The following is an 18,948-nucleotide window of genomic DNA, read 5'->3' on the forward strand; positions in this document are numbered from 1 at the left end:
TTGTCTTGAGACCATGTGACTCTTCAAATCAAACGTGATTGGCTTCTAGAGATTTTTTTTTTTTTAGAGAGCTCTGATTGGTTCTTGTTCGTGTTCTGTTGTTGTCTCATGGATTGGCTAAAGATTGGCTGAAAGCTCAAGAAAATTGGCAGGCCAGAAAATTGACAGCAAACGGCACCAAATGATTTAGCTTCTGGCATGTTCGAACACTGGCTCGACAGAAGTTTTTTTTTAGGAGTTCTTGCAACAGAACAGATTAAAAAAAGAAGAAAACCAAGTAAACCATAGAAGAGCATGGTGGCTGTGGTGTCATACGGACGTGCGGCAGCTCTAAGTGCGCCAACGGTCACTAAGGATAAACGCGTGTGTGCTGTTGCTGCGAAAGTTTCGCGATGGCAGAGCAACAGAAGAGGGCAAGTCGGGGGAAGGACAGCGACGGTACAAGTGAGCATCCACCTGCCGCGCAAAACGCTGAGCTCGTCGATGAAGAACTGGATGATCTGCTTGACAGTAAGCGCCGGCCTTGCCATCTTTTCTGCATGCAGAGCAAATAAGAAAAAGCGTACTGTCCGCTTCGGGACCGTCGGTTTTTCTCGGTAGCGCGCCTTCACTGTCGGAGGAAGTCGGAGTACGCGCTGTTCCTCGGATTTTAGCAAAAGCCGCCTTGATATTGCCCTGTCACGACTACATGGCTTCACCCAGCCAGCGCATTGTTGAGCTCGCGTTTATATCTGCATCGTAGGTTATGCGATTTGACCTCACGTTCCCCCTCGGCCGCCAAGCGAACATAAGATAGTGTAAGTACTTGTAGTTTCGCCTTGAGAAGAAGTACGAAAAAGCGCCCTGGTTGCTCGTTTTTTCGAGAATCCAGTCCAACTGGCAAACCAACGAAATGTCATGGCTGCATCGGTGCTCACTGCGACAAGTTTTCCTGCTGGGCGCTATTTCACTAATAACTTCCCGGTGGTGTGTCAAGGTTGCTTCCAGAGCGAAGTGACTTCACAGTACAGAGCACTCGCTCTTGCGCGGAAAGACTCTTGGACAGCAGCAGCAGGAAGTTCGCAAGGTGTGCTCGCCGACCTTGGCACTGCACCGTTTCACGGGCGGTTTTGTCCGCGGCGAAGGGGCCTGCAAGGGCGTGTGCTATGTAGTACTAAGCGAAGAGTCGTCGCGCGGCTCTTGACCTCGTATCGGCCGGTCGGCCGCGCCTTTGGGACGGGTCAAGTCAGAAAGGAGGGCATAACCAGATCCAAGTATTAAATCCACGTGATGGTTTCTTTTTTTTTTTTAGGTGCCTAGACTGTTATAATGTGCCCGCGTTATAGTAATAGGACTCACCAGTTATAAAATTGAGTGCCTAATGTAATGTCGAAGTGCCAAGTCTTGCATATGCCATCCTAAATGATACTAGAGATTTAATTTCAGCTAATTATAAATTCTCAGCTTTTGTAGCGTGTTCTTTTTGCAGCTTTTTGATTTTCGATCCTTCATTTGCACTTTCGAGGGAAAGTCCAATATTTGCGTTCGTGTTTTTTTTTCTGTGGTTTACTTTCTCTCGCCTATGGTCGTCTGCCAATGTGTCGCAGTCTATGCATGTCTTTGGGCAGGGTTGACAAATGCCTCGCGTTTACCTGGTATATAGTGTACAGCATTTTGCATTCATTCATGAAATCATCTATAAATATTGAGCTTGGCAGAAAATCTTCCATGGAAATTGTGTGGTTTCTGCACCAGGGCCGCCGTTGTTTTTCAACTTCAAACATAGCCACAGAGCCAGTGAGAGCATCTTTTTTGCTCACAGCGCAACAAGAACGGGACACGAGACAAAAGACTCCCTCTGGAGGTTGCTGCGATTTATACTGATGTGGAGGCTGGCGTAGGAGAGAGCTCAAAATTATATGATTGAAAATTAGCTGTGTTGCCTTACTGCTGACATTGGATGTTATACTGCTGTAGTTGTAGCGAACCATGACGGCCGCGCCTGATGCCGCATAGGCAGATCATTGACCAACCGCCGGTGAAAGACGAAGTTTCGCCGCGCTGCACGAGGTCGCTTGGTTTTTGGACTAGCCGTCGGCGCTCCCCGCTGTCCTGCTCGCCGTTTTGTGTCGCCCGCCGTGAACTCTTTCCCCTGACCTATTTGTGTACAAACCCCCTTTCACTTGGTGGAGGTGTGGATTTGCTGACGCCTTCCAGCTTCGAAGTCGTATGCTTCCGGTCATCACCATGCCCAAAGATTCCAGCCGCACCTCTGCCGCACTGCCGCCGACTGTCGTCTGCACTGGAGCTTTGCGCCAGCGCGATCCTGCTGTATTCAGTGGAACCAGGGACCATGACGTCGAGGATTGGTTAGCCTCGTACGAGCGGGTAAGCACCCATAACAAATGGGACGATGCCCTCAAACTGAACAACGTTATCTTCTATCTTACGGACGTTGCGAATCTGTGGTACCGCAACCACGAGGCTCTGACCACTCGCCACTGTTACCCCAGTTAAAGCAGTTTGTTCGTGAAGAAGTTGCTCGTCAGCTCTCTCTCGTCCACCCGAGTCCTGGTGCTCCCTCTCCTCTTGTGCCTTCGCTTCAGCGCGTCATCCGAGAACAAGTCGCCGAGGCTCTTCCTACCCTGCCTGAAGTTCCTTCCGTCCCTCCTTTCTTGTGCGCTGAAGGCGCGGCACATTACAGTCCCTCCACTCCTGTGGCGGCGCCCTTGACGTACGCCGCTGTGGCTGCGCGGCCTCGGCCTGTGGCGTTTTCACCCAGTCCGCCTGTCCTGCGTCCGGCACCGGTCCCACCAGCGGCCCCGCTTCATCCTCCCTCTTCGCCACATTACAACCCTTGGCGCGCACCGGACAATCGTCCTATATGCTTTTCGTGTGGTTTCCCCGGCCACGTAGCTTGCCACTGTCATCGCCGCATGGTCGCCCCTCCAGCGTTTGCGCCTTCTGCCGGCTCACCCCAGCTGCTTCGGGCTGCTCCACCTCCGGAAGCGTATGCCAGCGACCAGCGTCCGTATACGACCCGTCGATCCCCTCCCCACGTTGCCGTTCACTGTCGCCTATGCGCCGTCGCCCTACGTTCGCTGACGAGGGAAACTATGTTCTGCAGTTCCAAAGGCAAGAACTGCATGCTCTTCGAACAGTTCTAGGCCTCATCGTTCTCCCATGAACATTCTAGTAGTGTCTGTCGACCGTTGTCTGTGTCCGCGCTTGTCGACACGGGTGCTGCTGTGTCAGTGATTGATGAGAGACTACGGAAAGTGACGACGCCATTTTCTGGTTTGTCGCTTCGCACTGCAACTGAAGAGAGGATCGCACCTTTGGCCACATGCATAGCACGGTGTAGGGTTCGGCGCGCTGTCGCATCTTGTTGTACATGTGTTGCGAATATTCCGCGAGAGGGCAGTGACCTAGGCTGCGCGTCCGGTTTTGTTTTATTTTGTTTTGCTTTGGTGCACGCCGTTAGAAGGGGACTCATGCCTTTTTGGTTAGTCTCCCCATTCGTCCTTGCGGTTTCCTTCGCCGCTCTGAATGGCGGGGCTATCTGCCGGCCTCGCCCTTGGACCCCTGTCCCCTTGGCGGATTGCGAGACCACCTAGGGAGCAACTCGTGGGTAAGGGAAAACGCTGACATCAGTTCTGAGCTTTCCTTTTCGTCAAAACTGATGAGCCGCAGTTAGCAGTTTATTTTTACGTGTGGAAAGGGGCGCGGGCATCTTTGGGGTGTACCCGCGAAGGGAGCCGCACCCGCGTGCTTTTTGTCTCTAGCGACTCCTAGCTGGCAGGCCCTCGGTCTGGCCGAGTGCGGAGGGAGTGACCGTTGAGAGCTGGTGCGAGGCGCGCCAGTTTGACTCTTGGGATGCGGTGTCCCTCGCCTCTGTGCAGGTGGTTGGCTAGGCCGGCCGTGGATAGTTGTGGCCGTATACTGACTTTTGTTTGTACTGTACCCATCTGTAAATGAAATAGCCTGTATAAAAGTTCATTTCTCACTAAATCGCTTCGCCTGCAAGCCATATCATCGAGAAGCCTTCAAGCGGTGCATTCAGTTTCTGGAAATCATCGGACCAACACCACCGGCAAACCTTTACTCACGGGTTGCCATCGCTGACATTTTGTACAGTGTCGAATTCTTGGTCTTGCCGTCTTGTTCCCACGACGTGATTCTCAGGTGGGACTTCCTGTCAAAAAATAACGCCGTGATTGATTGCGCCCGCGCTAAGGTAGAATTTTCTGCATTTTGCGATGAACTGGCCGACGACCTTCATTTTGTTTGTCCGCAGAAGCTCACCGTCACTGAAGACGTCCATATCGCTCTGGAGGCTTCAGCGCTTGTATCTCTCTCGTGCCCTGCCACGCCGGCCGTCACCGTTTTATTTACGCCGTCTTCTTCCTTTGTCCACCGCAAAAACCTGCCGCTGCCGTCTGCTGTTCTCGATGTTCACGGAGATCTCACGAAGATGCTTATCAACAAACCATCTTCTTGCCCGCTTACCCTGCTATGTGGCGAATCTCCTGGTTCAATTCAACCTGCCCACATTCTCTCTGACCTGGATGTCCTCGTGACCTCCCGCCGTTCCTCCTTCAACGCTCTTCATTCCGATTTGGCACCTGATCCATTGCCCGACGCCGCTTTCCAAGCTGCCATCGACGACGCTCTTCCTTCCGCCCACCGGACGCAGCTCTCAGCCCTTGTGCACATGTTTCGCTCCGCTTTCGACGTCGCCCACACTCCTCTAGGCCGGACTTCCACCGTCGCTCATCGCATAGAGACCGGTTCTCAACCGCCTTTTCGACAGCAGCCATATCGTGCGTCGGCAGCAGAGCGCCGCGTGATTAGTGAACAAGTTGAGGACATGCTACGCCGTGGTGTCATCCGTCCGTCTCACAGCCCTTGGTCTTCGCCGGTGGTACTTGTAAAGAAGAAAGATGGCTCAATCCGATTTTGTGTCGACTACCGCCGCCTCAGCAAAATTACCCACAAGGACAATTACCCTCTTCCCCGCATCGGTGACGCTCTTGATTGCCTCCAAGGCGCTGAGTACTTTTCTTCCCTTGACCTATGTTCCGGCTACTGGCAAGTACCGATGGCTGCACCTGACAGAGAAAAGACAGCATTTGTTACACCTGACGGCCTCTTTGAGTTCAATGTGATGCCGATCGGTCTGTGCAACGCACCCGCCACATTCGAAAGGATGATGGATAACATCTTGCGGAAGTTCAAGTGGCAGATATGCCTCTGCTACTTGGACGACATTGTTGTCTTTTCTGCCGATTTCACCACGCACCTCGCACGTTTACGACAGGTTTTGACTTGCCTGACTGAGGCTGGCCTGCAGCTGAATCTCAAGAAGTGCCACTTCGCCGCTCGGAAGTTAATGATCATGGGGCACATCGTCTCCAAGGAAGACATTCTCCCTGACCTGGCCAAGCTCCTTGCTGTTGCGCAATTTCCTAAACCTCTGTCGCTCAAGCAACTTCGAAGCTTCATAGGTTTGTGTTCCTATTTCCGGCGCTTCGTACGCATTTTTGCGTCGATCATTGCGCCACTGACGAAGCTACTTGGCGGAAACAATGACATGTCTGGCTGTTCGGCCGAGTGCGACGAAGTGTTCACTACCCTGCGCCATCTTTTGACTTCGCCGCCAATACTCCGACACTATGACCCAGCAGCACCTACCGAGGTCCATATGGATGTGAGTGGCATTGGCCTCGGAGCTGTCTTGGCTCAGCGAAAAGATTGGTTTGAAGAATACGTTAGTTGCGTACGCGAGTCGCGTGCTCACGAAAGCTCAATCCAACTATTCCGTCACGGAGAAGGAATGCTTAGCTACTGTATGGGCACTAACGAAATTCCGGCCCTAACTGTACGGTCGCCGGTTTGACGTCGTCACGGACCACCATGCGCTCTGCTGGTTATCGTCTATTAAAGATCCATCCGGTCGCCTCGCTCGATGGGCTCTTCGCCTTCAAGAGTTTGACATTCGCGTCATCTACCGTTCCGGCCGTAAGCACATCTCTGTCTAACATTCCCAGTGACGCTGCCTGCCCCTCGGCGACAGATCCCGTGCTTTCGTCTCTTACCATCGCTGATATGCCTGCGGAGCAGCAAAAAGACCCGTGGCTTGCTTCCCTAATAGACACCGTGTTTTCGTCACAAAACGTTGCACCTTCAAGAACATTAAACGTCAAGCTCCGCGCTTTGCCCCCCCGGGACGGCCTTCCATACCACCGCAACTACGTGCCTGATGGTCGGCGGTGGCTTCTCGCGATTCCCCGCCATTTACGATCTCAAATTTGCGCCTCTTACTACACCGACCCTCAGTGTGCGCACACTGGTGTACTGAAAACATTCAAAAGACTTTCTCAGCGCTACTATTGGCGCAGCTTGTACGCCTATGTTCGGAAATATGTCCGATCGTGCATCGCCTGTCAGCGGCGGAAGACCTCCGCTCCTTGTGTGACCGGCCCATTGCAACCACTCCCTTGCCCGGCACATCCCTTCAATCGTGTTGGCGTTGACCTTTACGGCCTGCTTCCCTGTACGGTCTCTGGGAACCGCTGGATTATCGTCGGCGTCGACCACTTCACCCGGTATGCCGAGACAGCCGCTCTTCCTGCTGCTACTGCCCGTGAAGTTGCGATGTTCCTGCTGCATCATTTTGTTCTTCGCCGTGGCGCGCCGTGCGAGATCCTAAGTGATAGAGGCCGCGTCTTCCTTTCCCATGTCATTGCCTTACTGCTGACATTGGTAGTTGTACTGCTGTTTCATAAAATTCATAAGAATTTGAGGTATTGCTATACACAGCTTCCTGTCCACAAGTAATGCTATTGCGGTCATGGTTGTGCCGGCCTCTGCACACCCATAGAGCTTTTGCTTCACTTGAATTGCATGTGGCGCATTCTTTCTTGAGAATGTATGTATTTCTCATTTCTAACACTTTATGTTGTCTGCACAGTTAAATATTAAGGGGCCGCCGCGGTGGCTGAGTGGTTACGGCGCTCGGCTGCCGGCCCGAAAGACGCGGGTTCGATCCCGGCCGCGGCGGTCGAATTTCGATGGAGGCGAAATTCTAGAGGCCCGTGTACTGTACGATGTCAGTGCACGTTAAAGAACCCCAGGTGGTCGAAATTTCCGGAGCCCTTCACTACGGCGTCTCTCATAGCCTGAGTCGCTTTGGGACGTTAAACCCCCATAAACCAAACCAGTTAAATATTAAGTTCAAATCAAATCAAATTTATTTCAACATCACAACGTGCATTGCAATGCTGCGGGTGCAGGCAAAAAGCCTTCAGGAGGCTTGACGAGACCTACACCGTACTAACAAACACTTGGCAGAAACAACAGTGATGATCACTATATTAGGAATGAACAAAAAACAATCGGAAGATTCGGAAGAACACGAAAGAAACAAAAAATAACGAATGAGTGCAATCTGCTTTCATAGTAAGGAGATACATTCTGAGTTAAGATTGGTTGGCAAACACTATTTTAACATTTGACGCCTGTGCGAGGAACTGCACAGTGGTCATTGCAACGCGCGTTGTATACATTGGTTCGCAATGGTAATGAGGCAAGATCTTTGAGGTATGTGTCATTTTTGGCTATGCCGCGGTGGTAGCACGAAGTAAGCATTTAATTTTGCAATGCGGTGACGGGTAGAAGCTGCATTTCATCAAAGATAAGTGTTGTGTGGGCGTTAAAGTTGGCATTTTTAATGACCTGTATTGCTTTTTTCTGTAACCTAAAAAGAATGTTAATATTAGTTTGTGTGGTGGTGCCCCAGATCAGAAAACAGTGGCTCAGCGTGGAAAAAATCATTGTATAGAGTAGCAATTTAATGTTATGTGGCAAAAGAAGCCGTAGTCGTGAGAACAAGCCGGCTGTGCGAGCGAGTTTAGAACGAATGTGGGTGATATATTCTCGTGTAAAATGACGCCCATGCTTTTTACTTGTGACGTTATCTCGATGTCGTTAGAGCCACTATATAGGTTGATATCAGTATCTATTTTCTTGTTGTGAGGACGAAATAATACGGCTTTTGTCTTGGAGGGGTTAAGAATCAGTGAAATTAAAATGCTCCAGTTTTTTATCAAATAGAGTACCTCATTAGCTTTGACTTGCAGTTCGGGTTAAAACAGGCTGGGGAAAAGCAAGGTAGTGTCCTCAGTGTAAATGATGAAGTGGCTAGTTGAGTCGATGTTAGCTACGTCATTAATGTGGATGTTAAAAAAATGGGGGCCTAGAATACTGCCCTGCGGGACACCGCAATGGACTGTTCTCTGTTCAGATATAAAATCATGACCTGTTGCTGGTGATTCCGCAAGTAGCTCTTCAGAAGGAACAAAAAGCTATCCCGAAATTCGTAATATTCTAGTTTTTCCGTAAGAGTTCTGTGGTTAATGCGGTCAAATGCCTTTGAAAAGTCAATAAATAATGCAAGCATGTACTCTTTATGCTCATAGGCTTCCAAAATTCTTTCTGGTGGAGCAGTGCACTTTCTGTAGAGCATTTTTTTTTTTTGTGAATATGAACTGATAGGGTGTAATGACGTTATGTTTGTTTAAAAAAGCTGCTTATTCTCTCATGAATCAATTCTTGACTGAAATGGCCATTTTGCTTGATTTAATGGTGCACAAGTTGGTTTGTATAAATAGGAGTTGTAACTAATTGAGCCACTTCCAATGATAGGGAGGTACTCTGTGAAGGTTGCCATATGGTAATCTCATTTGTACATGCATGATCTCGAGCTTGAATTATGTTATGTTGCTAGGAAGTCCAAACAGAGTCTGTTTGTCGTAGGCACTTGAAGAGGGAGCAGCTAAGCGCACAAGAAGCACACGGCAATGCTGACTCCATCAGCGGAGCAAATGGCGAATAACCCTCTAATCCGGTTGCAAAATATTTATCAATGACGGAAGCTTCCCCGTTGACATGCGTAGAACGTTGCAAATGGACCCGAGCATGGTATGCCCTTTTCAGATAACCATAATCATTTGAGGCACGTGCGTTTTGAGACCAGGACTGCGCATGCACGAGAAAACAGTTTGTCGTGAGAGGCGCAGCCATTTTGGACTGCAGGAAACCTGCCATAGCCGTCTATGAACCTGTGCACTGACTAGGCAATGACCTGTCTTATGGCATGAAACAGCGATGGTGTGGTTATGCTCAAGCTGCGGCATCATAACTTTTAACGATGCAAAGTGGCCACACTCATCCCAGAATGATTGCTGTGACCGCAGTGGCCTCTTTATTCATTCTTGCTTTCCCTAATCGAGTTTCTTCAGTCAAAGTGCATTTTAGAATGCTAGAGTCGCGTGGCAATTTTGAAATCTCTTGCTCTTTTTTTCAAGTTTCAGAAAAGAAACCATGATAAAGTGGTATTAAAAAAACATCTCAGATGGGTGTTTGTGAACATTCTCTAAAACTTGAAAAATTTGTGCTAATTTTAACTATACAAAATATTGCTAATTTTAATTTGTTACACAGTAAGTAAACCCTGAAAAAATAAAGGGAGGCTTGTTGCTCGACTCTCCTTTTGTGGCTGAGTGGTCGAAGACACGAGAAGGCAAAAGCGAGTCGTCAGCACTAAGAGTGCATTTAATCAAACTCATGACAAATGTGTGATGTAATAGACATACAGGCAAAGAATTTTATCACTCACCACAAGGAACGCATTACTTTTTGATCATGAATGTAGGTGCAAACTAGAGTGCCAGCTGTCAGTGCTGCAGATGATGTGTGAAATGGAGCTTATTCAAGACAGCTGCCTACAACCCTGCACCACTCAAATCTTCGTGCAGCGCGTTGTCATTTTTTAGACCGTGACATTCTCACCATGGGTTTCCTGCTACAAAACACAAGGAAGCTGCTCCAAATTGAATTTTAACCTGCTACAAACCCTGCTTCGAAATGCACTTGGCCATTCCCACCGCTGCCATAGCTTAGGAAATGGCATCATTTAGAATGTCAGTGCCTCTTAAGTGTATCCTAGTTTCTTTTTATTGTTTCTATCTGGGCCACTATTTGCAGCAGCATTTGGTATTCATTTTTAGCTCCATTTGTTCACAGGCGCATGTTCTTTCAGCGTGGCGAGTAAAGCTGTTGTTATTTATCACAGCTGCTGAGTGGCCCTCCTTTCTTGGTGGTTGGTTGGGCAGCATGCGGTGAAACGCTTTGATTGTTCTCCCGCAGGTGCATTGCAAGACTTTGAGAAACCCGTAGCAAAGAAGGCTGACGACGATGCCAGCAAAAGCAAGGTATGTATTTGTGTGGCTGTCGGCGAGGTGCGCTGCGACATGAACGGAGGAATATGTGCTACTGCACCAGAATGCGACACTCTTGCTCATCCCAAGTGTATATTGATAATTAGCTACTTCAGTCATATTTTTGGGCATTCATCAATCTTTCATAACATAATTAGTTGAAGAAAGGACTACTTTAACTTTATGCCAACTGGAGCGGGCTAACAAACAGTCCCCGTAGTGTGTCTCGCCCGGCTTACTGTACAAATGGTCAGGTCATTCAAGTTAGATTCCTCATTTTTATCATGTAACTTTTTTATGGAAGCACACCACATTACTACGTGCAATGTTTTTTTATATATTTGTGATTTCATACCAAACAACCTAAACTTTCCAGTCAGTAGTTCTTCATTTCTTTTTTAAAAAATTATGTTCTATTGTGTCATTGTTTTAATGTTTCCCAGCATGTTATGGTGAAAAAAAAATTATCTTCGCATGACTGCTTTCTTAAGTTGACAGATGATAGCAAAATTAGTAAAATATCCAATCAAAATTTTTATGCATTACCGCAAAATTTTCTTTAATTATAATACTCTTGAATGAAGTTTATTTTCCTCCAAATAAAAGAAAGATGAAAACTTGTAAATTTTAAGAATTTTGAATTTTTTCTTATAGCCGTGAGTGTCCTTACAGTAGCCATTCCAAGTATTTCGCATATTTTTTTCGAGTAGGCAGAGAAACTGATATAAATGCCTTGGAACACTGTGCACATAAATCTTGTCCGAAAATAATATTCCTAACTTGGAAAAAAAACTGCTTTCAGCTGTGTGTTTAGCTGCACACAGCATGGTGAGGTAGTCCTAGTTTTTTATAGAGGAAGAGAAGGACTTTAATGGAACAGGAGAGGTCGGCCTAGTTGTCTATAGAGTACAAATATGAAAGGTAATTTCTTGGATAACAGAATTTGTTTGAAGAAGTTTGGTCACCACTTTTTGTTTTCCTTCATTGAAGGAGAGAGGCACAGGCCACTTATTTGCAGTTTTCGGGTAAACCCTGCATACCACTTACGTGGCAATTTTTTTCTTTTGCTGCGTGCGTAAGAGCTAAGTTGTCTTTACTAATTTTTGTATTGCTTCACAGTGAGTTGAGGATGTCTGTTCCTTCAGGATGACGGGTCGACAACGCCAGCAGCAGCTCTGGGAGGCAGTGGCGACCAGCCACACCCGTGGACAGCCGAGTTTGGCCAGTTTGCAGACGTGATGCAGGGCTTGCTGCGTGAAGATCCCCAGCTACAGGAGCAGTTCACCCGCATTGCCCAGAGCGCCAACAGGGCAGGTGGGCCGCTGTGCTGGCACTGAGCACATGGGAAAGGGACTGTTTGTCTCATCTGTCTTTGCAGTGCAGTTTCACTCACACTCCCGAGGAGTTTAAAAGAAGTATGGACACTAAATTTTAGTTGCATGTTTTCTTCTATGTAACGAGGCATAACATAATAAGCATGGTTCGTCACACAGGGTTCACCTACTACTGATAAATAATTTATAATATATATATAAGGGCTACACTCGTGTACCAAATGGGCACCTAGTAAAGTAGTTTCCTCATAATATAGCTTGAAAATCGAAGTAAAAAATGGCAGTTTTGGGTAAGTGCAGCTCCCTAACTAAATTTCAGAAAATAAAAAAAGTGTGGCCCCTACCTGCATATGTATGGTATAATTGAATTTCTTCTCTCATGCTGTTTTGGTTTGGTTCAGCAGCCAAAAGGTGGCTGCGTCGTCAAAGTTTAGTGTAGGTCATGTTAGGCATGAAAAAATTGCTGTATAACTGCTCCTTCTTCAGTCTTTCCAGCTCTTGAGGGTGGCTGGCTTTAGCATTGCAGTGATTTAAATTGACAAAGTGACGAGCACATCCCAGGTTTTCATGCTTCAGGTGACCTATACTAAGCTTTGATGGTGCAGCCATTTTTAGGGTGTTGAAACTGAAATAGCATGGGAAAATAAATTTTATTAATAAATTATTCACCTTTGTAAGCAAATATCAAGTGGTGATCCATGTAGAGTAATCTCTTGTATATCACAAAGAAGAAAACATGGAACCAATAATTTGCTGTCTGTGTTGTAACTCTATACCCTGCCTTGTGCATGACATGGGTGTCTTCATAAACAATGAGGCTCTCGGAAGTGGCACAAAGTACTGGTGTCACTGAGGCTTTTGCATTGTTGCACTTAATCCTTGGGGAGGTCACTTCTTGTCTGGTGAGGATGTTTGAAGATGGGCCCACTAGTTTTGAATGTTCTGGACTTTGGGATGCAGACATGACCTGACACATTTTTGGCATTTGCTGGCCACCTGTGTTTTGCCTGTGTCGAAGCTGCGTGCATTCCTCCTCATTATGTCAGTACCCTCTGAAAAAGTGCTAGAGGCCAAATTTGCACATGGCATCGCTTGTAGCCCATGTGTAGCTTTGAGCTGTTAAACATACCACATGCCTGTACGTAACGGCATTATACTGTAACCCTTTAAGACTTCTGGTTCTGCAGTTTCTCTCCATAAGCAATGCTTCTTTAATGGCACGATGGCAGCTGTTGCTCCACAGTTGGCATGACGAGCACTGCTGTCAGAGGTATGTGGGGTCAGTGGTACTAGCACTAAGCTGAAGGGCACTTAGATAGAAATGACAATGTGTGCAGACTTTGTGATGCAGAGCGTGTGGCTGATAGTGACGTGCACGGAACTGTAATCTTCGAAATAAAGGGGTGTTATGAATGTGTGCCAGATGCACTGAAGTACTGCAGATGGTGGGTGTAGTTAGCATGTCGCTTTTACATTATACACTGCTTGTGATGATGAAGATGACGTTATCCTAATGGCACAAGATAGCTTGGCTAAAGAGTGTCTTGGCTTATGTGTTCGGTTTACTTCAGGTGGGGTCAGAGACCCATCCTTGAGATGAGGACAGAAAAAGGCTGGGTGCACTATTTTCTGCATGCTTTATGAAAGCAGGGTGGCAGGGCTATCACTTCCCTGTGTACTGCTACATTTCATTTTTGTTGTAAAAGGTGGAGATACTCTTATTGGGTACATTACTTTGCTTGCATCGCAGCGTCGGCAGCATCTGATGAGGAGTTTGCTGCCACGTTGAACGAGACCCTGCGGAGCATCTCGGATACAGCCATTGCATTTGGGGTGAGCAATGTTGCACAGTCAGCTGCAGCCTGCTGATGAGTCTGCAGGTTTCGCTTGGCGGCCATTACGGGGACAGCCTCCCTGGCTGACATTTTTAACAGGAGCAGAGCAGATGCTCAACATGCTTGTGATTCAAAGCTATGTGCCAATCTGTGTGCAAGAAACTGACTGCTGGTTGCTAATCCTTTGTAAGGACATATTCAGCAGCAGCTTTTTATGGTGCCGAATGTGCTGTTCGCTCTGTCCTTGTGGGGTGCCCTCTGTGCGCTAAGGTGCAAACGGTGCAAGAGCTAGCGCATACAGTTGCGTATAGGTAACACCACAATCCCATGATGTGGGGAGCAGTGCCACTCCCCTTTCCTCCCAGTTTCATGTTACGCCAACACTGCAAAACCGGGAAACATGCCATTAACAGCTGTCGCAGTAAAAAGGAAACTCAGAAAATTATGCTGGAGAACTTTAGCTATTTTTTAGTGAACATTATGTCTATGGCCTTTGTCAAATGGAGCTTTTGGGCTCCTGGTGCGACAACTGTATTTCTGTGGTTAGCAATAGTGCTTGCTTTACGGTGTGGTAACATTCATAAAGAATGGCACATTTTATATTTATGCTAGTCGTAGAGAGTTGATTGCTTTTTGAGAGGCGCCTGTGCTTTTTGCTTTACTAGCATTGTGCACTGCTGCAGTGTGTGCCATTGTGCTGTCTGCTGTGCCTCCTGAGCCTCTGTGTCAGCCTGCTGTTGCTTGAGCACTTTGATCCTGACTGAAGTTTCGAGTGCAGCTAACACTTAACGTTGCTACTCGTTTGCACTCAATCCTGATTGACGAGTTTTCGTGCTAAGTAATGATGACATTGGATTTGTAATGACACAAAGGTAGCTTGGCCAAAGAGTGCCATAACACAAGGTGGGGTCAGGGACCCATTTTTCATACATGTCACCTCACAGAAGCTGAGCAACAGGTCAGGGGAATGCTTCTATCCATGGGAAACTCCTGGATACCGGTGAAAATGAAACGGGGAGCTCGATGTACACCGGGGTGGAAGTTGTGGTGAGCAGATAGGTTTGTAATTGTTTAAAAGTAGCCAAAACACTTTTGATGAAAAGTTCCGTGACTATGGTGAAGCTACAGTAGCTTTCATCGAAGACTCTCAAAATACCATACTACTGGCCGGTCCGCTACTATGAAGACAGGCACATGGTGGTCAATGTGGATAGAGTTTTGCATATCAAGCCGCACGGAATGAAATAATTAATTTCAATATTTATAGCTTTTACAGAGCAGCTTATTTATGTTTCATTTCTAGTTTGCATTTCAGTGTTTCCTGAGTACAAGTGTCGCAGCAATTTAAGATGCAGCTTGAAAAAAAATGGTTGTTTTTGAGGAGAGGAATTGGCATAGTAACTGTCTTGTCTGGCTTCTTGGTGGGCACCTCAACTAACTGGGCTGTGAGGGAAGTGCAAAAAGTGGGAGTGAAAGAGGAGACAGAAAGAGGTGGCATAATAGAGGGCTGGGAAATAACCTCCACCACCTGGGGATCTCTAATGTGCACTTTGCATTTCACCTCCATCAAAACATACATGCTGCGGTCAGTACCTTGAGTTTGCCCAGGATTAGGCCTGATGGCAATTCAGTTGGTCATGTAGTGGTGCTAGGTCTGTATTGAGTTCGATCCCAGATAAATTGAACCAGGATATATTGAATTATTGCTTATGTTGAACTGTCAGAATATCCCCTTGAAAATCCCATCCAAAAGTTTAGCAGTGTTGTTTCATTATCGAACTCCCATTCAGTGGAACATTCAATATGTCTAACTACATGCCGCACCTGTGCAAGCGGCGCTTCTCCTAATGGCGCTTTTGTGATCTTTTTCGCGCGCTCAGCTGGGTCGGCTGCGCGGCTTTGGCCATGTGCTGGCAGTGCTAGCGCTCTAAAACTGCAAGGCGACGTGAACTTGGGGTGCGCTTGATGTGTGGCCTTTGCCCTGGCAGGCTTATTTTTAAGGTGACACTGCTGTAATGCGGGGAAGCCAGTGTTCAGTGCACCGGTTGTCATGTGGTGAAGCCTGCCTTGCTGACCGAAGGCTTGCGGAGGCTCTCGCATGGCCTCCTTTGCTGCTTAAGGCGATGAAAAAATCGACTGTACCCTAATTTTAATTGAGATGCTATTGCGTTTAATCTACCGGCAACAGAATCAGACTCCCAAAGCACTGTTTGCTGTGGCTTCAATGCTAAGTGAGCTAGGCCTAGTGACACTCTGCGAGCGGTGAGCTGCCAGTATGCGGTGGGCAGCAAGTTGCTGTAGGAAGTGCGCTACTAGCGGGGGAGCACTGTATTCACATTTCTCATTTACAGATAAGCTTATCTGTTGCCATGTTTTATATATCGATTTGTCGACATATTGAACTATTTCGCAATTCTTTCAAGTTCGAGTTATCCAGCACCAACTGTATTCTTCCAGCTCAGACTGAGCATACGCATTTTATTGTTTGTGTAGGGTGGAATGCAATCTTTGCTTTGATCTTTACACTATTGTGTAACACTAGTGAAGATTGAAAGAATGTGGCCACACAAGGCCATGCGAATTGCTTATCTGCTGTGGCATTTAAGGTGTTGCGCTCCTTTCAGGACCCTCCAACGGAAGAGGAGCTGTCCCGGCTGGTTGGCTCCATGGGCTTAGATGGAAATGCCGGCAGTGCCCTCAATGGTGGAGATGTCCCAGGCCTGGTGACGATGATGCAGGGTATGATGCAGAACCTGCTCTCAAAGGACCTCCTGTACCCAGCACTCAGGGACATTGTTGACAAGGTATGATGGGCATGGAAAGAGGTTTATAGCAAACTATCTATGGCAAGAGTTTGTCTGCCATGGGTGTATTGGGGACGTCTGGTGGGTTGACCTGAGTAGTGGGAGGCCCCAGCGTGGGTAGCTTGTGTGTGATGTCACAAGAAAAAATGGAAATATTAGCAGAGTGAAATGCACACTGTTTATTGATTTCACAAGCAACACATTGTGTATGGTACTGCAGCAAATAATGCGAATATTCACAGACTGGCATTTATTGGCATCAGAAGACCCTCTTACTTTGCTTTTGCTAGCCTGTCATTTCGTGGCATGGTTGCACTTAAATATACTTATATGTCACGACATGCAGCCGAATGCAAGTACTTGCTTTTTACATAAGCAAGTCATGAAAATGCTTGTTCACATGCATATTTGGTTGAAGATTGTAGCAACAATCTTGCAGCCTTTTTGTAGAGCAAGGGAAACATTTCAGCTGTCTCCAACCAAAATGTATTGAGGTCCTCAGTGGCAAACTTTGCCTTCGTTGCAGCATTTTCTAAAAGCTCGATCAGCTCATTTTTAGCATCTGCACTTTCATGAGTGCAGCAAGTTACATCTACCTAGAAAGGGGCCACAAGCCATGTGTCTGGAGCATACTCAGGGAAGTAACTCATTAGGTGATGCCTGAGTGTGCTGAAATGTGTCATTACGGTCTTTGTCAGCTGCGGATACTGTACCAAATGTTGCTAAGTCGCCCGACAACTTAAGGGGGGACGCGGGGATCAGATCGCGAAAATCGCGGAAAAAATAGATTTTTTGGAAACCACGCAATTCGGTATCTGCAACGCCTAATCTACTTTGTATCGAAATGGTTTCACTGAAAATGTACTACAAGTGTCCGAAAAAATTTGTCAGTGTGCAGGGCGAGAAAACAGTTATAAATAGCGCAAAATCACCGCAGTTCGCGGAGCCATATCTTGTCTTTCCTGCCACCGAGTGCCGCCATCTTGGTATCGCTTGAAAGCTCAAAGTTCCACCGTTTTGTTCCTGAATTCTTCAGTCGTCACCATCTTGTAACAGTCGCACAAACACAAAAGAAGCGCGGGTGTGCCAGGGGTGGTCACATGGGCCCTCCGATGAAAGGGGGCCTCAAGATTGGCTGCCGGTCTGAAAGGCTCCTCCCCATTGGTTGCTGCTGCGGCAGCGGCCAAGCTGGCAACCACAGTGGACCGCTGTTTTCTGCTTCTCAAACCACGCCCGTGTCTTCATTTGACACGCAGAATTCGGATTTCTGAAAGCCCCAAAGTTAGTAATGTGTCGTCGCTCATTTGAAAAGAAATTTTTGATGAAGCACGCCTTCCGAAAACAGAAGTGCAAGCCTCCTACGGCGAGAAAAAGACGGTGGCCAGCGGGAGAAGCGGAGCACCCGACTGAACGTACGAAAACGTGCCTCGCTATCTTGCGCCGCTTTACTCCAGGAGCGAAGCCCACAGTCGCTCTGTGCCATCGATGCCGACAACCCAGTCAATGGAAGACGTGCCAATGGAGTCTCTTGCTCTTTTGCGTACGGCCGTGCGAATCGGGAGCCGAGATCGCAGCGCTGGAGGCGACGCCGGCAGAGACGGTGTGCTCTGTTTCTGGCGCATCGTGCGACACGGACACGCAGCCTGCGAGTGAGCCCAGCTGTCGATGAGCTACAGTGTGATAACTGAAGATTCACCGGACGAAGCGTCCCCCGAACGTAGCACCATTCAGGCCCTCCTCAAGCCGCGTTTCGTGTCATCGGTAGTGACGGCAGAAGCGCAGACATGCAGCGTTCGCGACTCCCTTCGCGCAGCGTCTGCAACTGAACGGAAGTTTGGTCAGCACTGTCAAAGGACGAGCATGCCTCGCTTTTTGCGATAGAGATGGCAGTAAATGAGGCAGTCGTGAAGTACAATTCATGGAGCCAAGGAGCCTACTCGGCAATGTGTGCCACCTTGGGTGTGCATCATGGTGCCCTTGCCGTCCAGAGGGCTCAAGAAAAGGACCAAGAATGCCTGAAGAAGGCGTCCAAAGCCCACCAAACAAAGAGGCAAAGGTGCAAGAAGATGCCTGACAGCAATGATGCAAAATAGTACAGCTCTGGTGCTTTCTAATAAATCTGCAGTGCTTGCAAAACATTAGAGCCAGTTTTCTCAGAAGTGAGTTTTGAGCCGACTGTTCTGCTAGCAGAAAGCATAGAACAGCTATGCCTTGTGTGATTTGCATGGGGTTTGTTGCACTTTATTTCTTATTGAATTCTCTGTGCAGTAACATTCCTATATTTTTAATAACTATCTCATTTTTTTACTGTTCAGCTAAATTGGCACGTTGATAACGACCTCATTTTTCAAACATGGATATAATGTCCTGTGTAAAAAAAGTAAGGGTGATAAAAATATTTGGACAATGTCACTGCACGAACTATTCATTTGGGTAAAATATAAAAGCAACTGTGGGCTTCTACCACGTTTTTTGTCATGCCAGGCTTTCTGCAAGTTGGGTGCAAATAAAAATTTGTAAAGTCAGAAACTACTCAAGATATATCAAAGAAACTTTGCATTTAGTCATTCAGCACACTTCTCAATAACCGTGCCAGATTTCATTGCTCTACTACAAAAAAATGAGGAATTTCACTCCGATCCCTACCTCTCCCCTTAAAGGGACTATGCAATGAATAAAAAGTCGCTTGTAAATGTTTTCAATGCTTAGAAATGAT

The 18,948-nt window shown here is 47.3% G+C and overlaps 1 protein-coding gene across 1 annotated transcript in view; it reads left to right on the forward strand.

The window, feature by feature from the left end:
• Positions 1-257: 257 nt before the first annotated feature.
• Pex19 (peroxisomal biogenesis factor 19) overlaps positions 258-18,948 on the forward strand; it is a 28,341-nt gene continuing 9,650 nt past the window's right edge. The window contains 5 exon segments of the mRNA XM_077668582.1: positions 258-510; positions 10,189-10,253; positions 11,405-11,573; positions 13,344-13,426; positions 16,053-16,232. Of these exon segments, the coding sequence (XP_077524708.1) occupies positions 393-510; positions 10,189-10,253; positions 11,405-11,573; positions 13,344-13,426; positions 16,053-16,232 (615 nt within the window). The 5' untranslated portion in view covers positions 258-392.

This window comes from Amblyomma americanum, chromosome 6 (assembly GCF_052857255.1).
Source record: "Amblyomma americanum isolate KBUSLIRL-KWMA chromosome 6, ASM5285725v1, whole genome shotgun sequence".
In the NCBI taxonomy this organism is placed as follows: Eukaryota; Metazoa; Arthropoda; class Arachnida; order Ixodida; family Ixodidae; genus Amblyomma; species Amblyomma americanum.